Source organism: Drosophila takahashii, chromosome 3L (genome assembly GCF_030179915.1).
Source record: "Drosophila takahashii strain IR98-3 E-12201 chromosome 3L, DtakHiC1v2, whole genome shotgun sequence".
Taxonomy (NCBI): Eukaryota; Metazoa; Arthropoda; class Insecta; order Diptera; family Drosophilidae; genus Drosophila; species Drosophila takahashii.
The window spans coordinates 21,145,291-21,171,171 of record NC_091680.1 but is presented as its reverse complement, the minus strand read 5'-3'; the positions used below and the strand labels follow the sequence as shown (position 1 = coordinate 21,171,171).

Here is a 25,881-nt window from a genome sequence, read left to right as displayed (position 1 = left end):
AATTTTTTTACAATTTACACTAATCAGAACTTACCACTATAAATATCTTCTATACGCTAGGCCTATAATACTTCCCATCATAATCCATATATTTAACGAACAAGTACCGGAACTTGAATCCGTTTCCGTATCGTTCCACCACTCCCAATTTCCGTTGTGGTAAGCTGGATTGGCCCGCGAATCGGATTTGGGAACTCTGGCGCTAGGAATCGCAGTCCGACGGATTTGATCCACCTCTTCGGCAAGTTCCTTCAGTTGAAGTGGATAGCTTTCCGCTAGATTGTATCGCTCACAGGGATCCTTGGCCAAATCGAAAAAGCAGTGTGCCTTTAGGGGCTCACATTTGAATTCGGGCTCTAGAGGATTCTGCCCTTCAATAGGGGGACACCTCTCGGTGGCTTCGCTTCTCATCTGCAGGATGCGATCCTCGGTTAATCCCCGATTTCCCAGGACGCGTTGAACTTCCGATGCCAGGACATGCTGTCCGTAGCTCTCGCTCAAGGGATCGTCTTCGTTGGGCTCCAGATCTCCTAGCCACTGATCGTATTGTCCCCCAAAGCTGCTTCCGTTCACATACTTAAGATTATCTCGCATGTACGATGAGTAGCCGAACACTTCATCCAGCACATGAATCATCGTTCGGGGCTTCGGTTCCTCATTGCCGCTCAGCGAAGGCCAGAGATTAACTCCGTCCAACTGAAGATCCAGTGGCAAGGACACCCCGGCAGCTCCAGCCAGTGTGGGCAGCCAATCCACGGCATGAATAGCCTGATTGGACACATATCCTTGCTCCTTGAGGAGCGGACTCCATAAGGCGCCGGCGGATCGAATGCCACCCTCCCACGGGGATTCCTTTTGCTGTTGGTAAAAGAAAGAGCAGTATTTAATATATATTTTAAGTGACATGCTTAAAGTCAAATTATTACTTAAAATCCCCCTTAGAAGAAATTCTATTGAGCTGTGCTGTTGGCAAAAGAAAGAGCAAAGCAACTGATGTAAAGTACAAGTCGTAAGCCTTGGACATTGTATCTTTTCTAGTTTTTGATCTACATAATTTTTTAAAATTTTAAGGAGAGTCATTATTTTTTATTATTTACTTTAATGAATGAATTTTAAAGTGTAAAACCACTTGATATTCTAGTAGAATAATAATAATAATAATAATAATTACTTACCCCGCGGTAAGGATAGTTAGAGCCCGCATTGGAGTGAATGCCCACAGTGGGGGCACCATTGTCTGAGTAAAGCAGGATAATGCTGTTATTCAGCATTCCATTATCCTTCAAAGCACCAATCGTCTGAGCCACACTTTTATCCAGACTAGAAATCATCCCTTTGTTCAAAATATATAGATATGGTAAGAAATGCAGATTAGAAACTATTCCAGATCTTAAATTACCAACTCACCAGCGTAAGTGCGCCGCTTAGGATTCTTGATGTGGGCAAACTTGGCAACCTCCTCCTCGGGAGCCTGCATCGGATTATCCTCGTTGCCCGTGTGTACTGCCAAGTGACTGAGCACCATAAACAATGGTTTGCTCTTATCGTGCTTCTCAATAATCCTTTTCGCTTCCGAAGTAAAGGCTTCGGTAGCGTAAGTTCCATTTGCCTCGGGACAGGGCTCAAGATCCCGTCGGAAATCCAGTCCTGCCGAATAGTTCCTGTCGAGCATTCGAACCTGATGATCGTAGTAGTCGATGTATCCGTTGTAGTAGCCAAAGTGGTGGTCAAATCCGCGCATTGTGGGTGTAAGGTCCTTTCGCCAGAAGCCCAAGTGCCACTTTCCCACCAAGTGGGTGGAATAGCCGGCCTCCCGGAAAAGTTCCGGCATCAGACGCTCTCGCTGAGGGAGACTCCAGGGCTCATCGGTAATGATCACAAAGTGCTGCATTCCTGAAAACATTTAATTAAGTAATTTAGTTAGAAAGAACCTTTGGTGATTTACAAATTATAATTAACCTGTGTGTATGGGATATCTTCCGGTTAGCAGGGTGGCCCTGGATGGAGTGCACAGATTCGGAACATAGTGCTTGTTGAGCAGAATACCATTGTAGGCCAGGGCATCAATATTCGGCGTGAGTATCTGATTCGAGCCATGAAAACTCACATCGTTCATGCCCTTAAAGTATATAAAATATTCGTGTTTATAAGCAGTAATTATTTCTTAGTACGACAACTTACCATATCATCGATCAGTATTATTACAATGTTGGGCTTAGTGGAATTTCCAGATCCATTTGCCAGACTGAGTATGGCACTCACTACCAGCAGACCATGGATTTTCCCAGTCATTTTAAAGCTCCAGATCTAAAGAAAAATTTGTATAAATCAATAATTGATTTCATTTATGTTAAACACTTTTTAATGTTATTAATTAAATATTATACCAACATGTTACTTAAAATGAGCAAAATTCCAGAAATTATTAGGTAAGTAAATATCTAGTAAAAAATATTTCCACTGTGTGCTAAGTTTGAGCGACACTAAAATGTATTCCGTTTATTGTTTTTGGCCATGTGTTGCAATACCAACATGTAACTGACTCCATTATAATATTGCACATCTAGGCAGTATCTGCCGAATTTTCTTCGCCATAATTGGCAATTTTACAATCAGCCATCTTCCACAGGTGCTGCCTCCAACTTCTTCCCTCCTGACCTATCCCATGGCCCAGTGTGGCATGTGGCCGCAAAGTTCATTCAACCATTCCGGCGTCTGCTGTCGTTTTATTTTGTTGTTTTTTGGCAACAATTGTTAAGACATTATATAAAACAAAGAAACACATGAACACCGAGGCTTACCTTTGCTGTGAGGGCTGTAATTTCTTTTTATCTTGGCTAAAACTGTGTTTTAATTGTCGCAATAGGCCATAAAAAAGCTGGCAATAATGAAATCGAGGCAGATAAGCGAGACAAGCCATAAAATCTATGAACTGTGCAATTGTTTTCAGCATTTTAGACGAGTTTTAATAATGCTACATAATTTGAATAAAAATAAAAGTGTCGTGCGAATGGGATGGGAATTTTCGTCACGACATGTGGATTGTAACTGAGAATGGGAACGCCCAGCAGATAGGTGATGACCTTCACAGGTCGTTTATATCGTGACCTTGATTAAACACGTGTGTGTAATCAATATCCAGTTCATCAAGCCTAAAGGTTCTTGAGTGCAAAGCAACCTTTGATGATACCGATTAGTACAATCAAAACTAGTTTAGTTCAATATGGCTTGCAATTTTTCCTATTCAAAAACTTTTAGATTTTTGGAGAGTTGTACAACGTGGATCAGGCTCATCCACACTTTGTTTTGCCAAATTACAATGTAACCGACTGTGGTTAACCAATTGAAGACATGAGGCAAGATTCAATCGTGGAATTATGAAATGCAAATTATTGTAAAAAACAAGAAAAATCTGTAAAATACGAAAAAAAAATGTTGTAAATCTATTTATCTTCCTTGAAGTAAGATAAAAATTATCAAACACAAAATCAAATGAATCCTTTATAAGTTTCTAAATTGTTACAATATTAATTTAGTGCACTCCCTCTTTTTAAACCATTTAATCTTGGCATTCTTTAAGTGTGCTTAAAAAGTGGGTTCTTAAGTGCAATCGTTTAAATTTTATTGTACCTTTTCAGTTGTCGTAAAGTAATCTGTTTTCTCAAGTATTCCCCAATTTTACTTCAAAAAAGTTTACTCTTTTTATAAAGGAATTAAAAAAACAGAGACTGTTTAAATCAGATTATGATGTGATTAGCTAAGCAACAAACTGGTTCAGAACTCAATGTCTACAGTCTTTTTATATTATTTATATATTATATATTTACTAACTAGTCTCAATGTTTGTTTTGAAATGTAAATTATAATAATTATTTCGAAAACTACGGTAATGGATTCTGGAAAATTTTCGATCAAACTGGTTACGCACTTCAGCTGATTCCTTTATTTGTCAGCTCATTCTCTTTAAAATTGTTTCAACTTTGCAACTAAGTCGCTCAACCTTTTTAGCACTTAACACTAAACACTCAACTGTTTTTCCGGAATCTGTTGGAGGTTTTAACGATGATGGGTGATCGTCGGTGATCCTTCCCCCAGCGGCTTCTCCACTCGACTAAACGCTCCGCTGGATTTTGGCGCTTTTAAAGTGACAACGCTTTAGCCGACTTTAACGGCTGTGACGTCACGGAACGTGCGCGAAAAATAATCGTATACAACACATAGCATGCTGCTATAAAACAGCCACAGAAATTATCGTACAAAAGCGAAAACACACCGCTATAAAAGCAAAGGCAAAACGTGGCTTTGCAAAGTCAGACAGGTGAGGAAAAGCAGACGGAATTTTGAAGTTCACCGAACTTTGAAGAAAATGAAGAGTTATTGTAAAACGAGCTTTACTTTGATTGTTGTGTAAGGTCAGGGTTCTTGTAGCCTGTTCTTTGATAAGTTTGATATGTTGATAAGCCAAAAACGGGTTTTGTGCGCTCTAATTGAATTGATTAGTATTCTAGCATTCGATTTCGTTCGACTTTGGCCTTGCCGATTTTTGTGCCAACTTCGGAAGGTTAGCCTATATTAGAACTCGCCTGAATGACTCGACTAGATGACTAAAATTACTTCCATCCATCGAAAAAGTTAAAATGATAAAAAAACAAAGAAAAAACAATTTACATATTTTAATCTTTAAATTATAGTAACTATAAAATAATATTAAAAAGTTTTTTAACAAAAAAGAATTTATCAAACGGGTTAAAGTTTTACAAATATATTTATCAGTCCAAAGCCAATATGAATGTGGATTTGGTAAAATGCCTCAAACTTACTTATTGTAGTTTACAAGTTTTTTTTAAGATAAGGCTTTAATCAGATTGCAGACAACTTATTTTTGTAAGGGGACTTCCATTGCGAAAATTCACAATATCTCGCAAGCAATTGACCACAGAACTTTCATGTGTTAATCACCAATCCAGAAAAGTAACCAACTATCTAATCACAAGAGTAAACCCTCGAAAAATAATTTACAGCCGACCTTATCAGATCTTCGAGCCTTTGGGGGGAGACCTATAAAAGCGGTCAACAGGTGGAAATGACCACAATACCTCTCAGTCAGCAACAGAATCATGTACTCTACCAAGAGCTCTGTCATTGTGGCCGTCGTCCTCGTCCAGCTGGTGGCTCTCATCCAGGGAGGAGTCTACAGCACGGAGGATAAGTGGGTGTATCTGGACAAGACAATGGATCTGCCGGAGGAAGCCGTTCTGGGTGGAGTCGATCCCGATGGTTACTACAACTACGTGGGTCGTGTGGTATACAGCAGTAATATTTTGCCCGCCCGAGTGGTTCCGGAACTAGGAAAGGCGACCTACAATACGGACACTTTGGGCAACCAGGCCACAACCTACGAGGTCCTGGTCTCCAATGCCACCGTCAGCTACCACTGGATCCACAGTTTCGATGGCTTCCGGGAGAAGAACGCCGTGTCCGTGGGAACCAACGCCTCCAACGATCGCGTCTTCATCTGCCGCGTCCGCTGCGATGAGGCGCTTTTCATTGGAACCCTTTACCTTGCAAGGCGGACGTGCATCGTCAAATACGAGAACCTGCCGCTCCGCTCATATGACAAATACGAGATCCTCGTCAGGGAACGCCATGTGGCTGCCTTTACTCCCTTTGCAGATGGTTACATTGAGCACTGAGATCTAACTAATTAAATACATATTTATTGAACAAAAACCTTTATTGTGCAATCATTTAATGAACTACTAACATGATTTATAAATGGGTTTCTCATGATGTATTCTTTTAACTTTAAAATCAGAATGAAAACATTGAACGTTTTCGGGCAATAAGATGTTCATATGATCGGCAATTATCAGAACTAATTATAGGGAAACTATTGGGTATGGTAGCCTCATATTGTTTCTATATACTTAACCATGTGATTCGATCATAGTATTAAAAAAAAAAACAATTTTAACAGGACGATAAAATATGTTTCGTGTTTTCTTCAATATTAACCTGTATTTATGGGTTTACCAAAAGATCCTTGACCAATCTTCCTGAGTACAAATTGAATTTATATTTTATCTCCTTTTCAATAATGAAATTTGACACCGAGTTGTAAAATAAATAAATATATATTGAACAAAAACCTTAAGGAATTTATATATAAAGCTACCGTAAAGATTTTTAAATTTATAGAATCTTTATAAAATTATAAATAATAATTCAAATATTGTCTGATGGTTTTTTGGACAGCAGTGTCAGATTCCCTATCTAAGACAAGTTTTATTAAAAAGTAAAAATAACGTCATTGTATTCTATATTTGTTCCCTTTATGAGATTAAAACTTGGTTCTTATAATATAAAATTACGATACAAATATTTTATCAGAATTATTTTTAATGTATCTGAAACAATGTGACACGGTCCAGTTGTGCATCTAAAATCGGTTTACTATAAATTTCTTGTCAATGAATAATATAAATTCGCAACATATGGCTTAACGGGGGCGAATCAATAGTTAATTTTACGGGGACTTCCATTCCGGGAACTCTTCTAATACTTACTAAATCTTACCAAGAATTGGCATTAATAACTTGTGGAAATAGCACCATTTATCTTATCTTTCGAGTAACCCCCGAAAATAATTTACAACAAGACTTTAACACCTAAGAATTATAAAAGGCTATAAAAGCGGTAACAAGATGGTCACAACAGCAAGTCTGTCAACAGCCCAACCATGTACTCGTTCAAGAGCTTAATAATTGCGGCCGTCCTTGTCCAGATGGTGGTCGTCATCCAGGGTGGAATCTATAGCACAGAGGACACATGGGTTCTTGCGGACAGAACGAAGGATCTGCCTGAGGACGCCGTTCTGGGTGGAATCGATCCTGAAGGTTACTACAACTACGTGGGACGTGTGACGTACGTCAGCAATGTTCTTCCCGCTCGAGTGGTTCCGGAATTGGGACGGGCAACCTCCAACACGGACACTTTGAATTTCGTAACTGTTACCTACGAGGTCCTCGTGTCTAATGCCACAGTTAGCTACGAATGGATCCGCAGTTACGATGGTTTCCGGGAGAAAAACGCCGTATCCGTGGGAACCAACACCGCCAACGATCGCGTCTTCATCTGTCGCATCCGTTCTGATGATGCGGTCTTTATTGGAACCCTGTACCCTTCGAAACGGAAGTGCATTGTCAAGTACGACAATCTCCCTCTCCGTGAGTTCGCCAAGTACGAGATCCTGATCAGAAAGCGCCACGTGGCTCCATTTGTGCCATACGTTTTGTAAATTGGTTCATAGCACACTAAGTGCTAGCAAATAAAATGCATATTTATTGATCAAAAAATGTTTCTTTCTATTGTGTTTTTAATTGACTTGTCATGTTGTATGAAATAAAAGCGTTGGGTTGATTTTTCACTATATAGGGTACAAAATATGAAAATACAGCAATAGAAAGAATTAATACATATATGATTTTTAATCCTTCCATCAAGGGGTATTTTATATAAAGTAAAAAAGGTTTTCACACTTTCAAAATGTCTGGGCCCATACTAAAATCATTTACTAAATTCGGAATTGAGACGATTTCTAGCCAGTATATACTACTAAAATTCAAATAAAATAAAGGTGTATTTTACAAATTCCATAAGGTATTACTTGTTTCGCTCTCCTTTCTCCTTTCAATGGCAGATGAAATGCATAGAAATCGTATAACGACAACAACAAATACTTCTGTGTTAGCAACCTAAGGAAATATATTTTAAATTTTGCTAATTTCTGTTAAAAAAATTACGATTCAGTAATTTAACTAAAACAAATTTAAGCTTAGTTTTCAGGGTGGCATTCATTACAACACATATATAACTGTACTTCTTTAGAAACATACTTTCAGCTTTGAATCAAATACTCTCTTAGTAATAGAACATAGTTAAAACTGCCAATTTAGTTCACCTTTTGGATTCCTGAACACAATATAAAATAAATTAAAAGGTTTTCATACAATGCGTATTTTTAATAAACACTTATTTTGCTGAATTACAATACAGACCTGATTAAATATATTTTAAATTAAATTAAATTTGTATTCAGTTCAGCTTTATTTCACAATGGAGCTCCCTTTTAAATATTTCTTCCTTACGCGAATTTATAATTTCATTGAAATTATTTCCTTTTTAGCGTGATTTCCAGATTAAAAGATTATACAATAAACCAATCTTATGAAATAACTGGGAAGGGGATTTTTCCCTTCAAATATCTGTTATTTTTAGAGGGTGCAATAAAGCAACGATGCGTAAAACTCACTCTCTATGTTAGTCACCGAAACATCGATGCTATCAATACCAATCTTCTGATAGCGATAAGTGTAATTGGAGTCGGGAGATAAGGAGGCGGCTATAAAAACAGTCGTGTTCTTGGCCAGACACTCAAAGCGAATCCACCAGCCCGTCAAGATGAACAAAGTTGCCTGTTTGGTTTTGGCCCTGTTCGCAGTTGCCTACGCGGTTCCCTCGACTTACGGTAAGAACTAAAGAAACATGAGGATGTTTGTGATCCGAAGTAATACTTCAATTTCCTGCAGATACCGAGAACGTGTGGGTGGCTGGAAACCTGTCGTACGTTATTCCCGACAATGCCGTTTTGGGTGGCTTTGATCCCTATGGTTTCAACACCTATGTGGGTCGTGTGAAGTACATTAATGACATCCTGCCTGCCCGCGTTGTGGCCGAAACTGGCACTGCCTACTTCAATACCCAGACTATCTCCTCGAAGGTCCTTAACTACGACATCCTGGTGGCCGATCGCAATGTTAAATACGTGTGGGTGAGGAGTTTCGATGGCTTCTACGAAAAGGGAATCGTGGCCGTTGGCACTACGGTCAAAAATGAGCGTGTTTTCTGTTGCCGAGCCAAGACCGATGGAGGCGTTCTGATCGGCACGCTTATTCTCAGCGATAAGGTCTGCATCATCAAGCACGAGACATTGGCCCTGCGGAAGTTCGACAAGTACGAAGTGCTGGTCGCCCAGCCCATTAATGGAACCATCTACTACTAAATTAGATCTTAGATGATAATAAAAAAAGGAATGTGACATTATTTATGTAAATGAAATCTGTTGTTTTTGGGGTTTTACAAGAGATTGCAAATAAATTTAAAGTTAAAGATTATATACACATTTATATTTCTTTCGAATTATCTACGTTTATTTTTACAAACGGGACTCCAATATTTTAAATGTTTCTCAATAAAAAATTAAATAAACAATTGAATCGTCTATAACACTTAAAATTTTAATTATTACGGTTTTTTAAATCCTTGATCTTGACCTGAAAGTTGAACTATATTAAATTTATTGAGGAAGGATTTGTTTAATGTAACTATTAATGCTTTAGAAAGCGAAATTAGAGGCCAAGCCTGATGTTTTAGAATTACCCAAGAACCCCAGAAAGTGATGGTACAAACAATTTTATTCGGTTTAGGAGACATAATTAATTTTATAAATATTTACAAATAACATATTAGAAATCAAATGGGTTAGTCTATAATAGCTTATAATTACTTTAGCATACAAAATAGATCAACAAAATCTCTTACAACTTTTAGTATTACCTTTATGATAACAATAATATCTGCTGCCTCATATTGATTACAAACATAAATCTGGAACAAAAATAATACTTCTCTTCTTTCGTGGTCATAAAATACATATAAATCCTCAAAGTTTAGTTAAGTTCCGCTAAATACTTTGTAAGCCACTTTGATTGACAGAGATCTATTCCGCTGTGGTTTCGATTGATTTGAGGGGGTTTTGCAATTATCAGCTTTCACAGAAGTGATCGATAAGATAAGCAAGCGGATTGGCTATTGGACACTGGAGCCATTTAGACATTACTCAGAAATGTTTATGGTTTGGTCAAAATTTAAGCTATAAATTATCTAAATTGATTTGCTCCTAACCCTCGATTCACAGTGAGTTGTCTAGAGACACCGACTGGTTATCGTCAGCATGAAGTTATTTCCAGTGCTTATCAATTTTGCTTCTTCGACTTTTTGGAGTAAATAATTTAATACTATACTTTATAACACCTAGGTATTATTGCTGGTATACAATCTACGAAAGAAGAAACCTGTTAGAAAATTATTATATAAAAGGCATAAAAGTCCAATAGTTGTATGTCAAAATATTTTAAAGGTTTCGTACTTACTCAGAGAGTTATCTTGAGTTCAGAGAATCCACCGCCTCGTTAGGATGAATACCAAGAAAAAGCTGGCTCCTTTCATCCTTCCCGTTGTCCCCGAACTGGAAGCCTGCTCGTCCTGCCACCACGTCCATTCATCGTGGTAAAGTCGTGGGTCGCATTCCGGATCCGCTGGCTTATTATTAGGTGGGTGCGCCTGTTTGGCAAACTGCTGGATTCGCGCCCAAAGATCCAGGAAGATGGTAGTGTTCTGGTACTCCTCATACAGGTTGCTCCGTTCGCAGGGATCCGCATCGATGTCGAAGAGACATGGTGCCTGAAGGGGCAGGCAGGGCTTGATCCCTGTCGCAGGATCCGGGCATTCGATCCTGGCCTGGTCCCTCAGTTCGCTGATGTTCCGTTCACCGGCGGATACCCGCTGCAACTGCTGCCACACACTGGTGTTCCGAATGAGCTCCTCGTAGTCCCCGGAGCGAGGATCCTCTTCACTGGTCACCCTCTCGCCCAGCCAGCCGTCGTAGAGTCCCTGACTGGTAGTACCGCTGATTACCTTCCACTTGCCACGCGTATATGAGAGATGGGGTTCCGCCACGTCCTCATCGATTACGTGGACAATCTCCCGCTCCACCGACTCGTATCCGTACTTGAGGGCCGACCAGAGGTTCAATCCGTCCAGGTGGAGTGCCGGATCCGGTGATATTCCGGCTGCTGCCGCCAAAGTGGGCAACAGGTCGCCAATGTAGATCTGCTGCTTCCACACACTTCCCAGGCGCTCGAACTCGGTGCTCCAAATGGCCGCCGAGGATCGCAGGCCACCCTCCCAGGGGGAATTCTTTTGCTAGGTTCAGGGTAATGGAATATAAAATTAATGAAACATTATTTTTTATAAATGTTATGCAAATTCTAAATTTTAATTCAATTTAATATTACATTTTGAGTATTTTAAATCTCTTTCCAACAACTAAAAGCTTCCTATTAAATTGGGTTAATAATTTCATGCGTGTTCATTAGGGCGGTCCACATTTGTATGGAAATTTTTAAGGTCCTATTCTCAACCGCCTATACGGTGCGCACTGTAGTATTCAAAGTGTACCAAAAAAAAATTTGTGAAAAATCGTGTTTTAGGGTCAGCGGATTGGCTTCAAAGTTTGTCACCCATAGGCCGTGTTGCCTTCGATCAAAAGTTTCTCTAATCAAGGTGGCATAGATTTCAACAATTCAGTTGATGTTTTGCTCTCCCTTTCTTACCAATTATTCCAACGAAATTCATAATTTGACAAGACATGAAATGGGAGAACGATTTTTTTCGACCAAATTCAAACTGTTATACGTGTCGTATGAGTAATTTTTAAGCGAACTTTGAGAACGTTTCGCATTTATTTTCACATACATTTTTTGCTTACTTTAATACCATGTGAAGGGGAGAGAATAGAATTTTATTTTTTGGACCGCCCTAGTGTTCATGTAAGTTCTGTACTTACCCCCCTCAATGGATAATTGGAGGCGGTGGTGGCGTGTGATCCTTGGGTTGGCCCCCCATTATCGGAGAGGAAGAGAACGATGCTGTTTTGAAGCATTTCCTGTCGTGCCAGGGCGTCTATGACCATTCCCACACTTTTGTCCAGTCGCGAAACCATTGCGGCGTAGCAACGGTGGGTTTCATTTTGAATGTACTCGAATCGGGCCAACTCATCGGCTGGCGCCTGCATTGGATTATCATCATTGGCAGCATGGGGAGCCAGGTGATTTAAAAGCAGAAACAAGGGCTGGCTATCATTTTTCGATCCGTGGTCCTCGATTTCCTGGACGGCAGCATCGGTGAGCACATCGGTGACATAGTGTCCCACCTGATCGTGGGTGGTTTTTAGATTATCACGGAAGTCGTGGCCATTGTAGCCTTTGTTCTAAGCAGAAATGAACCAAAAGCAAAATTTCTTTCGTTATTTTATCATATTAAAATATGTTCCATAATCAAATTTTAACAAGTTAATATTACTTAATTCACCTATAAATCTAATATGATAATTCTAAAAACAAAACATATCTCTACGGAATTTAATGTTAATAGGCATTGCCTATTTCTGGGCTGCTGAGAAATATGTCCAGGTAAAAAGGGGTTACTTACCTTTTGTTCATAGCTCTGCGTATAATAATCGACATAGGCACCAAGATAGCCCAAATGCCGATCGAAGCCCCTTTGTGTGGGCGTAAAGTTGCGCTGCGACATCCCCAAGTGCCACTTTCCCAAAAGACTAGTTCGGTATCCATTTTCCCGGAAAATCTCCGCCATGGTCGTCTCATTTAGAGGAAGACCCCAGGGTTGATCGTTCACGATCACATAATGCTGCATACCTGAAGATTACGATCATTTATGTATTAATCATCATTTCTGCTATGGGAAAAGGGTTTTATTTTATTTAATTAAGAATTTTATTGACTTGCCTGTGTTGATGGGATATTTTCCAGTTAGAAGAGCAGCCCGACTGGGCGTACACATAGGAGCGGCATACAAATTGTTCAAGATCACTCCACTATATGCCAGAGCATCGATATTTGGAGTGAGGAAGTTGTTGGAGCCGCGAAAACTTACGTCGTCGAACCCCTGAAAATTATGTCAAATGATAATGATCCCTAAAAACTATCACATTACACAAAAAAAAAAAACTTGGTAAAATCAACTGTAATAATTAGACATCGGATTATATGTTTTTCTGCATTTATGCTCCAAATACCGCCAAATTTTGGATTTAGGCACTATATTAAATTTGTATTCGAATGGAAACGACATATCGAAAATATGCATTTTTTTATGCAAAGGAATATGCAAAATATGTCGACAATATGCAAAATATGTCGACAATATGCAAAATATGTCGAATATGTTTTTATGCCTTATAGGCACTAAGATTTCGAACTTTGTGGTTAAAATTTGGTAGATGTCTTTCTGTAGATCTCAGGGAACTACTATACATAAAAATAGCTTCATTTGGGCCACTATATCTTGAAGAAATGGGTCACGAAAACAATAAGTTCCATTTTTACTAAACTGCTGCTTGATTCTATGTCTTAATGAGTAGGACCAAAAAATATATTATTTGTATTACTGCCACACCAGAGGTAAATTCACAGGAGCGGATCCCCTCCTGTGGATTTTCTCATGGTGTAGTTTTAAAAATAAATAAAAAGTTTTCACTCATTTTAAATATGTTTAATTGAAAAGTATGAAACAAAAACCTCTTTCTGAACGTAATGCAGATTTAGTGTTTTGAGGTTTTTACAATAGGGAATGAGGAAACTATACATAATTGTAGTATTGATAACAGTATGCGCTTTCGTATTTTCTTAGCATTTGTATTCAAAACAAACGCTCTTGTCAAATACTTTATATATTTAAGCGTTCTAACAAAAGCCTGCTTTGATAATATGTCGTAAAATATGTTGGATATGTTCTTGACATGCAAGATATGTCGAATATGCAAAAACAACATGGGCTTAATCTTATTATTTTAACGTGAAACGAATTTCAGTCCAATCGAAATTCGATTTCGACAAGCCGTTAAAAATATGATTTTGCATATAATCCGATGTCTAGTAATAATTGTCAAACAGGCCCCAACCAGCAAAATAGTCAATTCTACTTAGTAAATAGTCATTTCACAACAACAAAATACACACAATTAGCAAAGACACAAACCCAAAGCAAAAACAAAATACACGTAACTATTTTAATAGTTACGTAACTATCTTTGTTGGTCAATTTTACCAAACAAATTTTTTTGTGTGTAGACTCACCAGATCATCAGCCATTATAATGATGATATTGGGCTTATCGGATGTGGCTGTTATACCACTGCATAAGGCAATACATAAAACTAATCCAGCAGTTAAAAGCAAAGCAATGCTGCTCAATTTACGCAGATGAGTTGACATCGCCGCGGCTGGAGTGAGGAAGTTGTGGGACTGCTAGTAAAAAACAAACAAATGGGAATTAGTGCAAATAAGCGTTTTAGAAATTAACATACCAAATGGGCGACAAGTCAGTGGGTAACACTCGGCCAATGATGGATGAGTTCGCCAGACCGTTCCGGATATATATTAGCCGTATAATGGCTCTCAATTTAATCTATTTTATGGGGTTTTTAGTAGTTAATTTTTGGAAATTTCTACAGTTTATCTACCAATTTTCCAGCTCAATTAAATAACAGCTAGCCAATAAACAAACAAAATAAATTAAATAGAACACCTGATAGGCACTGAGCAAACATCGAGTCAATATGCACTTAGGCAAATGTTTTCAACAAATTAGGCGTAAATACAGAAGACAACAATTACGAGTAAATGCAAATGAGATGATGCTGGGAATTAGTTAAGTAGGAAGTTGTTTATTATCACTGTTGAACCTTTGGCTTGGGAGTATTATGACTCTCACACAAAACAATTGTTTTGCTTGGTTAATTTTAATATTTAATAAAAGACATGCATTTGCAAATAACGAAACTAACTATGTTTTACAAATAAAAAGTCTAGTTAATAAAATTAATTTTCTTATCATAAAAGAAAAGCAATTTTTTGAATACTGCACCCATAATTACAATACAAAAAATAATTTGTAAAACAAACACTTTATAAAAGTAATAATAATATAGGTATGTATTTATTACTGCATTTAATAAAGTAAAATTAAATATAGTAAGTCATGACATATCATTATCTCTTACACTCGCATTTCGAATTTGAAATTTTTGCTTATTTATGGTCTGTACCTTACCTGGTATGTATATAATTTAATTTCTTTAATTGTTTTCAGCTGTCACTCCAAACCAATTGATATGAACACCGAAATTGTGTTCAAAGATCTGGCGGCGCTTATTGCCGAATCATTTAATTCTGTTCACACACTTTTATTATCGACGTAGACAAGCAAATCAACTTGTTCGCCGAAAGAGAATAAAAGGAATCCAAATAACAATGGGCTGATAAGCTAGATTCGTGCATGCCAATTCCACTCACAGATATTCGCAATGGGTTTTATTGTATCCCGTGTTCTGATTTCTGATCCGCCGGACTCGAAGTGCGGAGAGCAACTAAATATCATCTGAAAATAATTCGAGACTGCCTTAATAGCCAGTTACCGGTTAATATACATATATCCCCTCCAAATTAACGTCAAACCAGCTTTGCAGTGGGTGGTACCGAGAGAGAAAGAGAGTGAGCTTATTTTTAAGACATAGGTAATATTTTAGATCGGTCTAAAAAAGACAACGATTTTAAAACATACTTTCAGGAGGAAGAAAGAAAAAAAATTTAGTTAGCTTCTGAAATAGTATTTTATGAATTCATGTCATATTAAAATTTATTTCTTTTGAGCAAAAAATTATTATTAAAAATAAAATTAGAATTTCATTGATATTTTTTGTTTAATTAACCGGCATTTCCTGGGGTCGAAAAAAAGTGACGAATCGTATAGGGGGAACGAAATCTTAGTCTCTAAGCAATATTGGAGAACAAACTTGGGGTCTAAACTACGTTTGACCCCCAAACACGAATGAAAAATACTGTTGTTTTGAGGAAAAATATCATAGTAGTCAGCACAGATATATTACTGAATTTGGAATCACTATTTTTATTGATAAAACTTTTTACTTGTTAAAAAATAGTGGTTTATGCTCGACTTAAATTTTTTGTATATTTGTCTTGTTGTATTTTAGCTATACATGAAAGAAACAATGTAGAATTTATTCTCCACCACCACCGCCACCACCTCCACCACCCCCACCTTTACCTCCACCTCCCCCACCACCACCACCACTACCACCAGTAAGCATACCCCAAGTTTTCGTTGCCAGACCCCAAGTGCTTTTACCCCAATCCCACCATTCGCAGCAAACAGGACAGAAATTGCATAGAATACCCCTGGCTTTGATCTGTTTGTTCATCATTCCCCTGATAATCGTTGCAGTATTGTTAGTGATGACTGCCTTGAATAAGTCAGAATGCTTGCAGTTCAGCACAGGCTCCGAGGCATTGCAAAGATGTGAGAACTCTCCATCAACTCCGGTAGTGCAAAACATTGCGGGCTTGGCAGAATACTCATAGAGTAGGGAGTGGTTTTTGGGTGAACAGCTGTAGAGGCAGGACAGCCATTGGTGGGTCCATCCATCTTTTTCGACTCTGGCAATGGCACAGCCCATTCGGTTACTTGGTCCCACCATCATCCTCAGAAAGTGTCCTATTTCTTTGCTAAAATTTAAAAAAATGTTCAAGGTCGCGAAAATATGATTAAATCACGACTTACTTATCAATGGATAATCCATCTATTAAACTCGGTGCAGAGACGTGCTTATACTGATCGTACCAGGCATGTAGCTGTGATCTAATTATCCTGAATGAATTCGCGTTCGCCTTGAACTTGTTGTATACCACATGGTGTCCCGGTGAGGCAAATTCTTCCGTGGAAATGCAGTGTTTTGTGGGTTGCAGATCGCAGCGTTTCACAAGGAGCTCAGCCAACTGCGATAGATCACGATCCCACTCCATTTTAAGCATGCGCGCAGCAATGGGTAACCTATGGAATTTGCTTCCAGCCACAATATCCCGATACGTGTTGTGGTAGTGCAATATGAACTTCTGTAACTTCTGGGGTACGGAAATGATCTTTGGGTCCTTTCCGCACTGTGACGACCAATTCTACAATTTGCGAAAACATCACACATGTACGTTTTTAGCTCGTCGCCTTTCCGTTTATAGGTATTTCATGGACATTTTTAAAAATGTATTTGGATTTTGTAATATCTTAAAAAATGTTATGAAAACAGATCAAAGTACAATAGACAACAAAGAATGCTATAGTCGAGAACTTCGAATATCAGATACCCGTTCCGATGCCATGATAGCTGAAGAACTAAGTTGTCAGATCCGAAACTATCTCCAATAGAGAGTTTTAGCTAAATGGCTTTAAACGGACGGACAAACTGACGGACAAAGCGGTCGGTATCAATATAAGATCTTTACTTTATGTGTACTATCGAAGGGAATAGATGAAGGATGCTCAATCTATAGAAGCTTATATTCTTACCCCCTTGTTATTGCAACCAAGATGTGGAAGTTCCTTGTCGGCTGGGCAGTTTTTTAATTTACAGAAGTCCGTCTCTGGCACCAGATTAACAACATCCAAGTTGAAAAAAAGAAGCAATCCGGCCGTATTCCAAACCCAAGTCCACATCTTCATGTTTCCTTTAAAACTGTGTCGATAATTATTTGGCTTTAAAATTAGTTTTGATAATAATGTTAAGCTTGGTTCGTTAAATCCCAAGTGTGACTAAAAAAATGAATTAGTTTTCTTAGCTGCTTCAAAAAATACATGAAAGCAGCAGAGCAAAGGTTGTTAAAAAGACAATTAAGCTGTTGAGGATTTAGATTCAACAAGAAAGGAACAACAGCGTTGTCATTTTTTTAATGTTATATAGTTTAAATAAATATTATATCTTTAATGTTCCCGTTTCCATTTATCAATATTCAAAAATTATTTTACACTTTCACCGTTTTTTCTCTCAACCAATTTAATTACACTTAATTCTTGGCAAGCAATCCATTTAGTTTTCAAAATACGTTATGATTGGACCATAATTTTTTGGTGTACATGTAGTGGTCGCAAGTGGCGGATCAGGATAGGTTGTGGGGATTAAAGAAAAAAATTGTTGCATACGTTTTGAATACACAATTTCATTTTTCATTCATTTTTCACCCGACTGAAAAAGTGCCTCCTGCATCCCCGAATGGTTGTCGCCTTGTGTGCTTCTGATCTTTGCTTTGCTTATTATCTGTACAAATCTTATAAGATTGAGAGACCTTAGTGATGCCGTTATATAAATATATACTCGGACATAATATTATTTAATTATTTAATTAATGTTTGCGTTGTACAAGTCATATGGGGAATAAATCATCATTGAAATAATTCGGCGCTTTTGTCCTTTTATTTTATTCAACCTTTAGGTTTTGCCGTTGTAGGTACAGCTGGTGCAGGTACAGCGGGCGCCGGTACAGCTGGTGCGGGTACAGCTGGTGCAGGTACAGCCGGCGCAGGTACAGCTGGTGCAGGTACAGCCGGTGCAGGTACAGCCGGTGCAGGTACAGCCGGAGCAGGTACAGCTGGTGCAGGTACAGCAGGAGCCGGTACACCTGGTGCAGGTACTGCTGGCGCCGGTACTCCTGGTGCTGGTGCCGGTACCCCTGGTGCGGGTACTCCTGGAGCCGGGTTTCCTGATGACCATACTCCTGCTGCCCATATTCCTGACACACGTACTCCTGGTGCTGGTGCCGGTACTACTGGCGCAGCTACTGTGGGTGCGGGCGTAGTCACGTTATGTCTACCACTACCGCCGATAATTGTATTCCAAGTGCCCTTTGCCAGTTTCCAGGAATTTGCCGCCCAATCCCACCAGTCGCAACACAGATTACAGACACCACACAAAGCAGAACTTCTGGAATGGATTTGTTTGCTCATCAGGCCCCGGATAATCGATGCAGTATCGCTGGTAATGACTGCCTTGAATAACTCGGATTGTTTGCAATCTTCCACAAGTTCAGTTTCATTGCAAAGATGTTGGAACCTTCCATCAACCCCGGTGCTGCAAAACATTGCGGGGTTGGCGGAGTACTCGTAGAGTAGGGAGTGCTTCTTGGGTGAACAGCTGTAGAGGCAGGATAGCCATTGGTGAATCCATCCATCCTTTTCGGCTCTGGCGATGGCACAGCCCATTCGGTTGCTTGGGCCCACCATCATCCTCAGAAAGTGTCCAATTTCTTTTCTAAAATTAACAAATATAATCAAGGTCGCGAAAATTTAATTACTACTGAATTTACTTATCACTGGACAATCCATCTAATAAACTCGGTGCAGAGACGTGCTTATACTGATCGTACCACGCATTCAGCTGTGATCTAATTATCCTGAATGAACTCACGTTCGCCTTGAACTTGTTGTAAATTACATGGTGTCCCGGTGAGGAAAATTCTTCCGTGGAAATGCAGTGTGTTGTGGGTTTCAGATCGCAGCGTTTCACAAGGAGCTCAGCCAAGTGCGCCAGGTCGCGATCCCACTTCAGTTTGAGCATGCGCGCTGCGTTGGGTAACCTGTGGAATTTGCTTCCGGCTACAATATCCCGATATGTGTTGTGATAGTTCAATATGAATTTCTCTGGCACGGAAATCATCTTTGGTTCCCTTCCACACTGTGACGACCAATTCTGCAAATTTTAATAACGCAACGCATAAACATAAGTAAACTCGACTTTGAACTTACAAAACGGACTGTAAATAGGACTGCAATAGTTTATGAGCAGAAAAATATATTTAACACTAGATAGATAAATACTTTACATGGTCGGAAACTCTTCCTTCTATCTGTTACATCATTTTCACCGAATACAAACAAGTTTTTTTATGGTAACCTGCCTTGTCGTAAAAATATAACGTTATTCTCAGTTTTAGGGCCAACATTTTTTAGAAACATGTTGTACCATTTATTTAGTTATTTTATTTATTCTTTAAATTAATTAAGGAAGAAAGTAGAGCTTACCCCAATATTGTTGCAACCAATATGTGGAAGTTTTTTGTCGGCTGGGCAGTTTTTTAGTTTACAGTAGTCCGTTTGTGGTACCGATTTGACATCTAGGCAGAAAAAAATTAGCAATCCGGCTGCAACGCGAAAAGCACTCCACATCTTCATTTTCCCTTCGAAACTAACTGTGTCGATAATTATTTGGTCTCAAAATTAGTTTTTAATATAACGTTATCCTCGGTTTGTTATAGTCAAGTGTGACTAAAAAATGTACTGGTTTCCATTATTGACAAACATTAATGCTTGTTTTATTTAGAACAATTTTATATAGTTTTAGTTAAATACAAATACAGCTGAGAAAATGGCGCATTCCACCGAAAACGTGACGGTCAATTTAGGGTAAAATCTAAAAAAAGACTTAAGATTTTCGATAGAGAATTGAAATAAAGCTACCCATATTTTTTATTTTTTTATCTCTCACCATTTATTTATATCCATATTTTCCAAATTAGATTCGTGATGAGTTAATTTATTATTTGGCAAGCAACTTTGTGTCTAGCTTTAAAACTTTTAGAAAAATTCTTTTAAAAATGTTTAAATGAATTATATTTTAAGAGAAATTTAAAATTTAAAAATTTTGTACGACGAAATCCACTCGGTTTCCAAAAAAAAGATCCACATGTTGCTTCATCAATTTCTTTGGGTAAAATAAAATTTTGTATCCATTAATCCATTTTTTGAGATAAAAATAATTTTCTGTATAGGGTTTTTTGTTCATAATCATGCACGTAAATTCGGAAATATATAGTGATCGCCTTCTCACAGTTTCTTTGCCCCAGCAACCTTTGTTATGCCGTTATACACGGACAAAATATTTGAAACAATTCGCGGTTTTATTTGGGATTGTTTATAAATGTTTTATTATTTTCCACTGTATTTATATTGATATTTATATTTATAATTATGCTGATATTGCGGGACGCTTTGCACACCACCATATTGATATTTATATTTATAATTATGCTGATATTGCTGGGCATTGTCTCCTCCACCGACACCGCTAAGTCCTCTTTCTAAAGCGCCCATGTCACCGATAGCGGTATTAAAAGTATCCTTTACCATTTTAATAGAATTTGACGCCATATCCCAAAAGTCGCAGCACATATTGCAGACACCACACGTCTCACTTCTGGAATGGGTTTGTTTGATCATCATTCCCCTGAGAATCGATGCAGTATCGTTAGTTATGACTGCCTTAAATAGCTCAGAATGCTTGCAATCTTTCACGGGCTCCGTTTCATTGCAAAGATGATAAAACTTTCCATCAACCCCGCTGCTGCAAAACATTGCGGGCTTGGCAGAATACTCGTAGAGTAGTGAGTGGTTCTTGGGTGAACAGCTGTAGAGGCAGGATAGCCATTGGTGGGTCCATCCATCCTTTTCGGCTCTGGCGATGGCACAGCCCATTCGGTTACTTGGGCCCACCATCATCCTCAGAAAGTGTCCAATTTCTTTCCTAAAATAAAGAAATTATAATCAAGTTCACGGAAATTTGATTAATTCACGATTTACTTATCACTGGACAATCCATCTAATAAACTCGGTGCGGAGACGTGCTTATACTGATCGTACCAGGCATGTAGCTGTGATCTAATTATCCTGAAAGAATTTTCGTTCGCCTTGAACTTGTTGTACACCACATGGTGTCCCGGAGAAGAAAATACTTCCGTAGAAATGCAGTGTTTTGTGGGTTGGAGATCACAGCGTTTCACGAGGAGCTCAGCCAACTGCGCCAGATCTGGATCCCATTTTAGTTTAAGCATGCGCGCAGCATTGGGTAACCTGTGGAATTTGCTTCCGGCAACAATATCCCGATATGTGTTGTGATAATGCAATATGAATTTCTGTAACTTCTGGGGTAAGGAAATGATCTTTGGGTCCTTTCCACACTGTGACGACCAGTTCTGCAATTTTTAATAAAACATATTAATTAGTTAAATCGTTCTTCTAGTCAGTTAAGGTGGAAAGTATTATAATTATCTTTGGCCTCCAATTAAAACGTATCATACATTTATTCAAGACATTCAACAAAAAAAAGTACTGATTAAAAAAATGTTTTAATTTTTTTGCGCTTCCTATTTGTAAAAAAGAGCCCCTACGATTTTGAATGTGGTTAAACTTTTTTTAATTGTAAAAAACGTATTTGTTTTGTTTTCAGGTCCGTTTAATTGTATAATTAATCTTGGGCTCTAATAATCCGAATTATGTAATTAAACACTTATTTTATTGGTAACAGAACGCGAATACAAAACGTAGAGCCAAATAATGTAGGAGCTAGACCAGAAAAAGTTTAAAAAAGTAGGAAAAACGGCAGTATAAATTGCTTTTTTAAAATACATGCATCAAAAAAGAAAATTGATTTTATTGTATATTGCAAGCCCACATTCTTGGTGCGACTCTTCATTACGTGAACTGCCGTACACGATGGTATTATTGATCGGAAGCAGAATCGATCTAGTCATGACCTTATGACTGTTTATTTGCGATACATATTAACACTTAATATTTGTGGTTTTACATTAAATAGCAATTTTTTATATACTTACCCCCACATTATTGCACCCAATATGTGGAAGTTCCATGTCGGCTGGGCAGTTTTTTAATTTACAGTAGTCCGTTTGGGGCACCAGATTGACAGCATCCATGTTGAAAAATAAGAGCAATCCGGCTGCTACGCAAAAACTACTCCACATCTTCATATTCCCTTCGAAACTAACTGTGTCGATAATTATTCGGCCTTAAAATTAGTGTCGATTATAATGTTAACCTCGGTTCGTTACGACCAACTGTGACTAAAAAATGTTCTGGTTTTCATTGTTGACAAAGACATGATTGCTGATTTCAAATAGATCAATTTATTATATTTACACACGACAAAGAATATGTGTTTAAAGAGACAACAACGAGAAAACGTAGTTGCAAAAGGTTGTCGAACTCTGTACTCTGTACTCATGTACTCTGATTGTTAAAAAGTTGAAACAAGATTGTAAGCTAAGCTTTAAATTCAGCTATATAAAATATAAGTCCAAAGTAGAAGAAAATATGATCAAATTAAACCCAGCTCGCTTCGACTTATATATTACCTAAAGTAGCTTCAAAAGGGCGTAGGAACGGACAAATGGACGGACAGACACACATGGCAAGATAGTCTAGTTTAGTGATGCTGATATTTAATAAATTTGCTTAATAGGGTCTAACTGATACAGTCTGACTGAAATCATAATACTCCGAGCAAGGGTATGAAATCATAAAAATATATTTTTAAATTGTCTTAAGCATTGTTTGGTCGGATAATCAAATTTAAGTAGGAACTCATTATCATTTTTTAACGAATTTATTTTAAAGATTTAAGGATTTACGTAATATGTAATATTATTAATTAGGAAATGCACGTATTTTCGGACGATAAAGATAAAGATATTAACGCATGCCATTACGGCTAGTAAAACCAAGACCGAGTGCGAGCCAGAAAATAGCAAAATCGAACATGGCCGTAACACAACATGCGTTTAACACTCAAATTTGATCAAAGAAATCTTCTTTTTTTTTAGTGTTGTAGTTTTTTTGGGTATTACCCAGAAGATGTATGTGATTCTCTGCGCCTGTAAATAAAACCAGCTATAGTTAGTCTTGAATGATGAGAACTACTACCACCACCGCCACCTCCACCGCCACCGCCACCTCCTCCTCCTCCTCCTCCTTTTATTTGTCCACCTCCTCCACCACCACCACCTTCTTCTTCTCCACCTTCTTCTTCTCCACCTTCTTCTTCTCCACCTTCTTCTTCTCCACCTTCTTCTTCTCCACCTTCTTCTTCTCCACCTTCTTCTTCTCCACCTTCTTCTTCTCCACCTTCTTCTTCTCCTCCTCCTCCTCCTCCTCCACCACCGCCTCCTCCTCCTCCTCCTCCACTACCGCCTCCTCCTCCTCCTCCACCACCGCCTCCTCCTCCTCCTCCTCCACCACCGCCTCCTCCTCCTCCTCCACCACCGCCTCCTCCTCCTCCTCCTCCACCACCGCCTCCTACTCCTCCTCCTCCACCACCGCCTCCTCCTCCTCCTCCTCCACCACCGCCTCCTCCTCCTCCTCCACCACCGCCTCCTCCTCCTCCTCCTCCTCCTCCACCACCTCCTCCTCCCCCACCACCTCCACCGAGCAACGCATCACCTACTGCCGTTACCGTACTCCAATTATTTTTCACCCAATTAAACACTGTGCAGCACGTACTACAGAGCACGCACAAAGTCCTGGATTGGACTTGCTTGTTCATCATTCCCCTGAGAATCGATGCAGTATCGTTAGTTATTACTTCCTTGAATAGATCAGAATGCTTGCAGTCCTTCACAGGCTCCGCTTCATTGCAAAGGTGTTGGAACTGACCGTCGACCCCGGTGGTGCAAAAAGCTGCGGGTTCGGCAGAGTACTCGTAGACCGGGGAGTGTTTCTTGGGTGAACAGCTGTATAGGCAGGATAGCCATTGGTGGGTCCATCCATCCTTTTCGATCTTGGCGATGGCACAGCCCATTCGGTTACTTGGGCCCACCATCATCCTCAGAAAGTGTCCAATTTCTTTGCTAAAATAAAAACAAAATATTCAAGGCCGCGAAAATATGATTAAGTCACGACATACTTATCACTTGACAGTCCATCTAATAAACTCGCTATAGAGACGTGCTTGTACTGATCGTACCAGGCATGCAGCTGTGATCTAATTATCCTGAATGAGTTCGCGTTCGCCTTGAACTTGTTGTACACCACATGGTGTCCCGGAGAGGAAAATACTTCCGTAGAAATGCAGTGTTTTGTGGGTTGGAGATCACAGCGCTTCACGAGGAGCTCAGCCAACTGCGATAGATCGCGATCCCACTTCAGTTTGAGCATGCGAGCTGCATTAGGTAACCTGTGGAATTTGCCTCCGGCCACAATATCCCGATATGTGTTGTGGTAGTGCAATATGAATTTCTGTAACTTCTGGGGTACGGAAACGATCTTTGGGTCCTTTCCGCACTGTGACGACCAATTCTGCAATTTTAATTACACAACATGTGCACTTTAGTACACTAGTAGGTTTTACACTTTGGAGGTTTTACATTAAATACCAATTTCTTGAACTTCACATGCTTACCCCCGAATTTTTGCACCCAATATGCGAAAGTTCCTTGTCGGCTTGGCAGTTTTTTAATTTACAGTAGTCCGTTTGGGGCACCAGATCGACAGCAGCCAGGTTGAAAAATAAGAGCAATCCGGCTGCTACGCAAAAACCACTCCACATCTTCATATTCACTTCGAAACTAACTGTGTCGATAATTATTCGGCCTTAAAATTAGTGTCGATTATAATGTTAAACTCGGTTCGTTATGACCAAGTGTGACTAAAAAATGTACTGGTTTCCATTGTTGACAAGGACATGATTGCTGATTTCAAATAGATCAATTTATTATATTTACACACGACAAAGAATATGTGTTTAAAGCAGCGGTCGGCAGCGCCCTATTAAGTGAGCATAGGGTTTTGTTCTGCCGACGCGCTGCTCGCACATGTATAACGTAGAACAGCGGTCTGCACACACACATCGATGAGCTGCCCAGTGCAAATTACTCACACAAATATAAAACAAAATGTCAACGTATGTGTGTGCCGACCGCTGGTTTAAAGAGACAACAACGAGAAAACGTACACCCAAAAAAAAAATCCTGAGTGTCAATTTAATAACTGTGGGTTAAAATGACACTGCCCCTAGGATCAAATTTTTGGGGTCAATTTGCTCCCAAATGAGTGTCAAAACTACACCGCGTTTTCAGAAAAATCGTATTTGATACTAAATAGTGTCATTTTGATAAAACTAGGTTCACATCGATCCCAATAATTATCATTTTTGATTTTCGAAGTTCGAAGTTCGGCGATGTTTTACTCTAGTATCGATTTCGTTTATACTTGTCAAGTGTTCGCTCGCGCGCAAAATGGTTCGATGGCCCAGTTGGTAAGGCGTCTGCCTCTGATGCGAGAGGTCCCCGGTTCTAAACCCAGATAAATCAGAGTAGGTAAAAAGTTTTT

At 38.9% G+C, this 25,881-nt stretch overlaps 9 protein-coding genes across 11 annotated transcripts; 3 read left to right on the top strand and 6 right to left on the bottom strand.

Annotated features, from left to right (window-relative positions):
• Nucleotides 1-29: 29 nt before the first annotated feature.
• Nucleotides 30-4,099, bottom strand: LOC108066181 (arylsulfatase B). The gene is made up of 6 exons (XM_044393830.2): nucleotides 4,031-4,099; nucleotides 2,182-2,307; nucleotides 1,960-2,119; nucleotides 1,408-1,893; nucleotides 1,176-1,333; nucleotides 30-858 (listed from the first exon to the last, which is right to left on the bottom strand). Exons 2-6 carry the CDS (start codon nucleotides 2,290-2,292, stop codon nucleotides 37-39), a joined length of 1,737 nt encoding a protein of 578 aa, XP_044249765.1. The 5' UTR covers nucleotides 2,293-2,307; nucleotides 4,031-4,099; the 3' UTR covers nucleotides 30-36.
• A 979-nt stretch (nucleotides 4,100-5,078) lies between these two features.
• Nucleotides 5,079-5,730, top strand: LOC108066164 (uncharacterized). Its single transcript, XM_017154553.3, has one exon. The coding sequence runs from the start codon at nucleotides 5,118-5,120 to the stop codon at nucleotides 5,691-5,693; it is 576 nt and encodes a 191-aa protein (XP_017010042.2). The 5' UTR covers nucleotides 5,079-5,117; the 3' UTR covers nucleotides 5,694-5,730.
• Nucleotides 5,731-6,739: 1,009 nt separating this feature from the next.
• LOC108066168 (uncharacterized) lies at nucleotides 6,740-7,355 on the top strand. The gene has a single exon (XM_017154558.3). The coding sequence runs from the start codon at nucleotides 6,740-6,742 to the stop codon at nucleotides 7,295-7,297; it is 558 nt and encodes a 185-aa protein (XP_017010047.2). The 3' UTR covers nucleotides 7,298-7,355.
• A 1,017-nt stretch (nucleotides 7,356-8,372) lies between these two features.
• Nucleotides 8,373-9,117, top strand: LOC108066165 (uncharacterized). Its single transcript, XM_017154554.3, has 2 exons — nucleotides 8,373-8,527; nucleotides 8,589-9,117. The coding sequence occupies exons 1-2, from the start codon at nucleotides 8,461-8,463 to the stop codon at nucleotides 9,059-9,061; spliced, it is 540 nt and encodes a 179-aa protein (XP_017010043.2). The 5' UTR covers nucleotides 8,373-8,460; the 3' UTR covers nucleotides 9,062-9,117.
• Nucleotides 9,118-9,470: 353 nt separating this feature from the next.
• On the bottom strand, nucleotides 9,471-15,307 carry LOC108066188 (arylsulfatase B). 3 transcript variants are annotated; one of them, XM_070215363.1, is made up of 9 exons: nucleotides 15,216-15,300; nucleotides 14,974-15,134; nucleotides 14,228-14,328; nucleotides 13,998-14,165; nucleotides 12,648-12,807; nucleotides 12,331-12,557; nucleotides 11,687-12,109; nucleotides 10,212-11,043; nucleotides 9,471-10,117 (listed from the first exon to the last, which is right to left on the bottom strand). In XM_070215363.1, exons 4-8 carry the CDS (start codon nucleotides 14,133-14,135, stop codon nucleotides 10,231-10,233), a joined length of 1,761 nt encoding a protein of 586 aa, XP_070071464.1. In that variant the 5' UTR covers nucleotides 14,136-14,165; nucleotides 14,228-14,328; nucleotides 14,974-15,134; nucleotides 15,216-15,300; the 3' UTR covers nucleotides 9,471-10,117; nucleotides 10,212-10,230. The 3 variants fall into 3 exon arrangements, with proteins under 3 accessions (XP_070071464.1, XP_070071465.1, XP_017010074.2); XM_070215364.1 differs by having other exon boundaries at nucleotides 9,471-10,133; nucleotides 14,974-15,307; XM_017154585.3 differs by lacking the exons at nucleotides 14,974-15,134; nucleotides 15,216-15,300 and having other exon boundaries at nucleotides 13,998-14,168.
• Nucleotides 15,308-15,925: 618 nt separating this feature from the next.
• LOC108066167 (antigen 5 like allergen Cul n 1-like) lies at nucleotides 15,926-17,453 on the bottom strand. The gene is made up of 3 exons (XM_017154557.3): nucleotides 17,281-17,453; nucleotides 16,501-16,892; nucleotides 15,926-16,445 (listed from the first exon to the last, which is right to left on the bottom strand). The coding sequence occupies exons 1-3, from the start codon at nucleotides 17,431-17,433 to the stop codon at nucleotides 15,941-15,943; spliced, it is 1,050 nt and encodes a 349-aa protein (XP_017010046.2). The 5' UTR covers nucleotides 17,434-17,453; the 3' UTR covers nucleotides 15,926-15,940.
• Nucleotides 17,454-18,149: 696 nt separating this feature from the next.
• Nucleotides 18,150-19,957, bottom strand: LOC123002989 (venom allergen-1-like). The gene is made up of 3 exons (XM_070214942.1): nucleotides 19,786-19,957; nucleotides 19,071-19,453; nucleotides 18,150-19,015 (listed from the first exon to the last, which is right to left on the bottom strand). Exons 1-3 carry the CDS (start codon nucleotides 19,933-19,935, stop codon nucleotides 18,190-18,192), a joined length of 1,359 nt encoding a protein of 452 aa, XP_070071043.1. The 5' UTR covers nucleotides 19,936-19,957; the 3' UTR covers nucleotides 18,150-18,189.
• Nucleotides 19,958-20,670: 713 nt separating this feature from the next.
• Nucleotides 20,671-22,560, bottom strand: LOC108066159 (scoloptoxin SSD976-like). The gene is made up of 3 exons (XM_044393835.2): nucleotides 22,374-22,560; nucleotides 21,340-21,731; nucleotides 20,671-21,283 (listed from the first exon to the last, which is right to left on the bottom strand). The coding sequence occupies exons 1-3, from the start codon at nucleotides 22,524-22,526 to the stop codon at nucleotides 20,689-20,691; spliced, it is 1,140 nt and encodes a 379-aa protein (XP_044249770.1). The 5' UTR covers nucleotides 22,527-22,560; the 3' UTR covers nucleotides 20,671-20,688.
• Nucleotides 22,561-23,881: 1,321 nt separating this feature from the next.
• On the bottom strand, nucleotides 23,882-25,125 carry LOC108066158 (antigen 5 like allergen Cul n 1-like; the record flags this gene model as incomplete). Its single annotated transcript, XM_017154546.3, has 3 exons — nucleotides 24,953-25,125; nucleotides 24,458-24,849; nucleotides 23,882-24,401 (listed from the first exon to the last, which is right to left on the bottom strand). Coding segments are annotated over exons 1-3 (1,065 nt in total), but the record flags the coding sequence as incomplete, so codon positions are not given.
• Nucleotides 25,126-25,881: the final 756 nt, after the last annotated feature.

What these genes read in the sequence shown, in the direction of transcription:
- LOC123002989 (XM_070214942.1), bottom strand. Translation starts at nt 19,935, where the DNA reads ATGAAGATGTGGAGTGCTTTTCGCGTTGCAGCCGGATTGCTAATTTTT. An exon ending in TTGGTTGCAACAATATTGGG is followed by an intron (nt 19,454 to 19,785) that starts GTAAGCTCTACT and finishes TAAAATTTGCAG; the next exon opens with AATTGGTCGTCACAGTGTGG. An exon ending in GATGGATTGTCCAGTGATAA is followed by an intron (nt 19,016 to 19,070) that starts GTAAATTCAGTA and finishes TGTTAATTTTAG; the next exon opens with AAAAGAAATTGGACACTTTC.
- LOC108066168 (XM_017154558.3), top strand. Translation starts at nt 6,740, where the DNA reads ATGTACTCGTTCAAGAGCTTAATAATTGCGGCCGTCCTTGTCCAGATG.
- LOC108066167 (XM_017154557.3), bottom strand. Translation starts at nt 17,433, where the DNA reads ATGAAGATGTGGACTTGGGTTTGGAATACGGCCGGATTGCTTCTTTTT. An exon ending in TTGGTTGCAATAACAAGGGG is followed by an intron (nt 16,893 to 17,280) that starts GTAAGAATATAA and finishes CGCAAATTGTAG; the next exon opens with AATTGGTCGTCACAGTGCGG. An exon ending in GATGGATTATCCATTGATAA is followed by an intron (nt 16,446 to 16,500) that starts GTAAGTCGTGAT and finishes TTTAAATTTTAG; the next exon opens with CAAAGAAATAGGACACTTTC.
- LOC108066181 (XM_044393830.2), bottom strand. Translation starts at nt 2,292, where the DNA reads ATGACTGGGAAAATCCATGGTCTGCTGGTAGTGAGTGCCATACTCAGT. An exon ending in TAATACTGATCGATGATATG is followed by an intron (nt 2,120 to 2,181) that starts GTAAGTTGTCGT and finishes ATATACTTTAAG; the next exon opens with GGCATGAACGATGTGAGTTT. An exon ending in TAAGCGGCGCACTTACGCTG is followed by an intron (nt 1,334 to 1,407) that starts GTGAGTTGGTAA and finishes TTTTGAACAAAG; the next exon opens with GGATGATTTCTAGTCTGGAT.
- LOC108066188 (XM_070215364.1), bottom strand. Translation starts at nt 14,135, where the DNA reads ATGTCAACTCATCTGCGTAAATTGAGCAGCATTGCTTTGCTTTTAACT. An exon ending in TTATAATGGCTGATGATCTG is followed by an intron (nt 12,808 to 13,997) that starts GTGAGTCTACAC and finishes CATAATTTTCAG; the next exon opens with GGGTTCGACGACGTAAGTTT. An exon ending in CGCAGAGCTATGAACAAAAG is followed by an intron (nt 12,110 to 12,330) that starts GTAAGTAACCCC and finishes ATTTCTGCTTAG; the next exon opens with AACAAAGGCTACAATGGCCA.
- LOC108066165 (XM_017154554.3), top strand. Translation starts at nt 8,461, where the DNA reads ATGAACAAAGTTGCCTGTTTGGTTTTGGCCCTGTTCGCAGTTGCCTAC. An exon ending in CGCGGTTCCCTCGACTTACG is followed by an intron (nt 8,528 to 8,588) that starts GTAAGAACTAAA and finishes AATTTCCTGCAG; the next exon opens with ATACCGAGAACGTGTGGGTG.
- LOC108066164 (XM_017154553.3), top strand. Translation starts at nt 5,118, where the DNA reads ATGTACTCTACCAAGAGCTCTGTCATTGTGGCCGTCGTCCTCGTCCAG.
- LOC108066159 (XM_044393835.2), bottom strand. Translation starts at nt 22,526, where the DNA reads ATGAAGATGTGGAGTAGTTTTTGCGTAGCAGCCGGATTGCTCTTATTT. An exon ending in TTGGGTGCAATAATGTGGGG is followed by an intron (nt 21,732 to 22,373) that starts GTAAGTATATAA and finishes TAAAAATTGCAG; the next exon opens with AACTGGTCGTCACAGTGTGG. An exon ending in GATGGATTGTCCAGTGATAA is followed by an intron (nt 21,284 to 21,339) that starts GTAAATCGTGAA and finishes TCTTTATTTTAG; the next exon opens with GAAAGAAATTGGACACTTTC.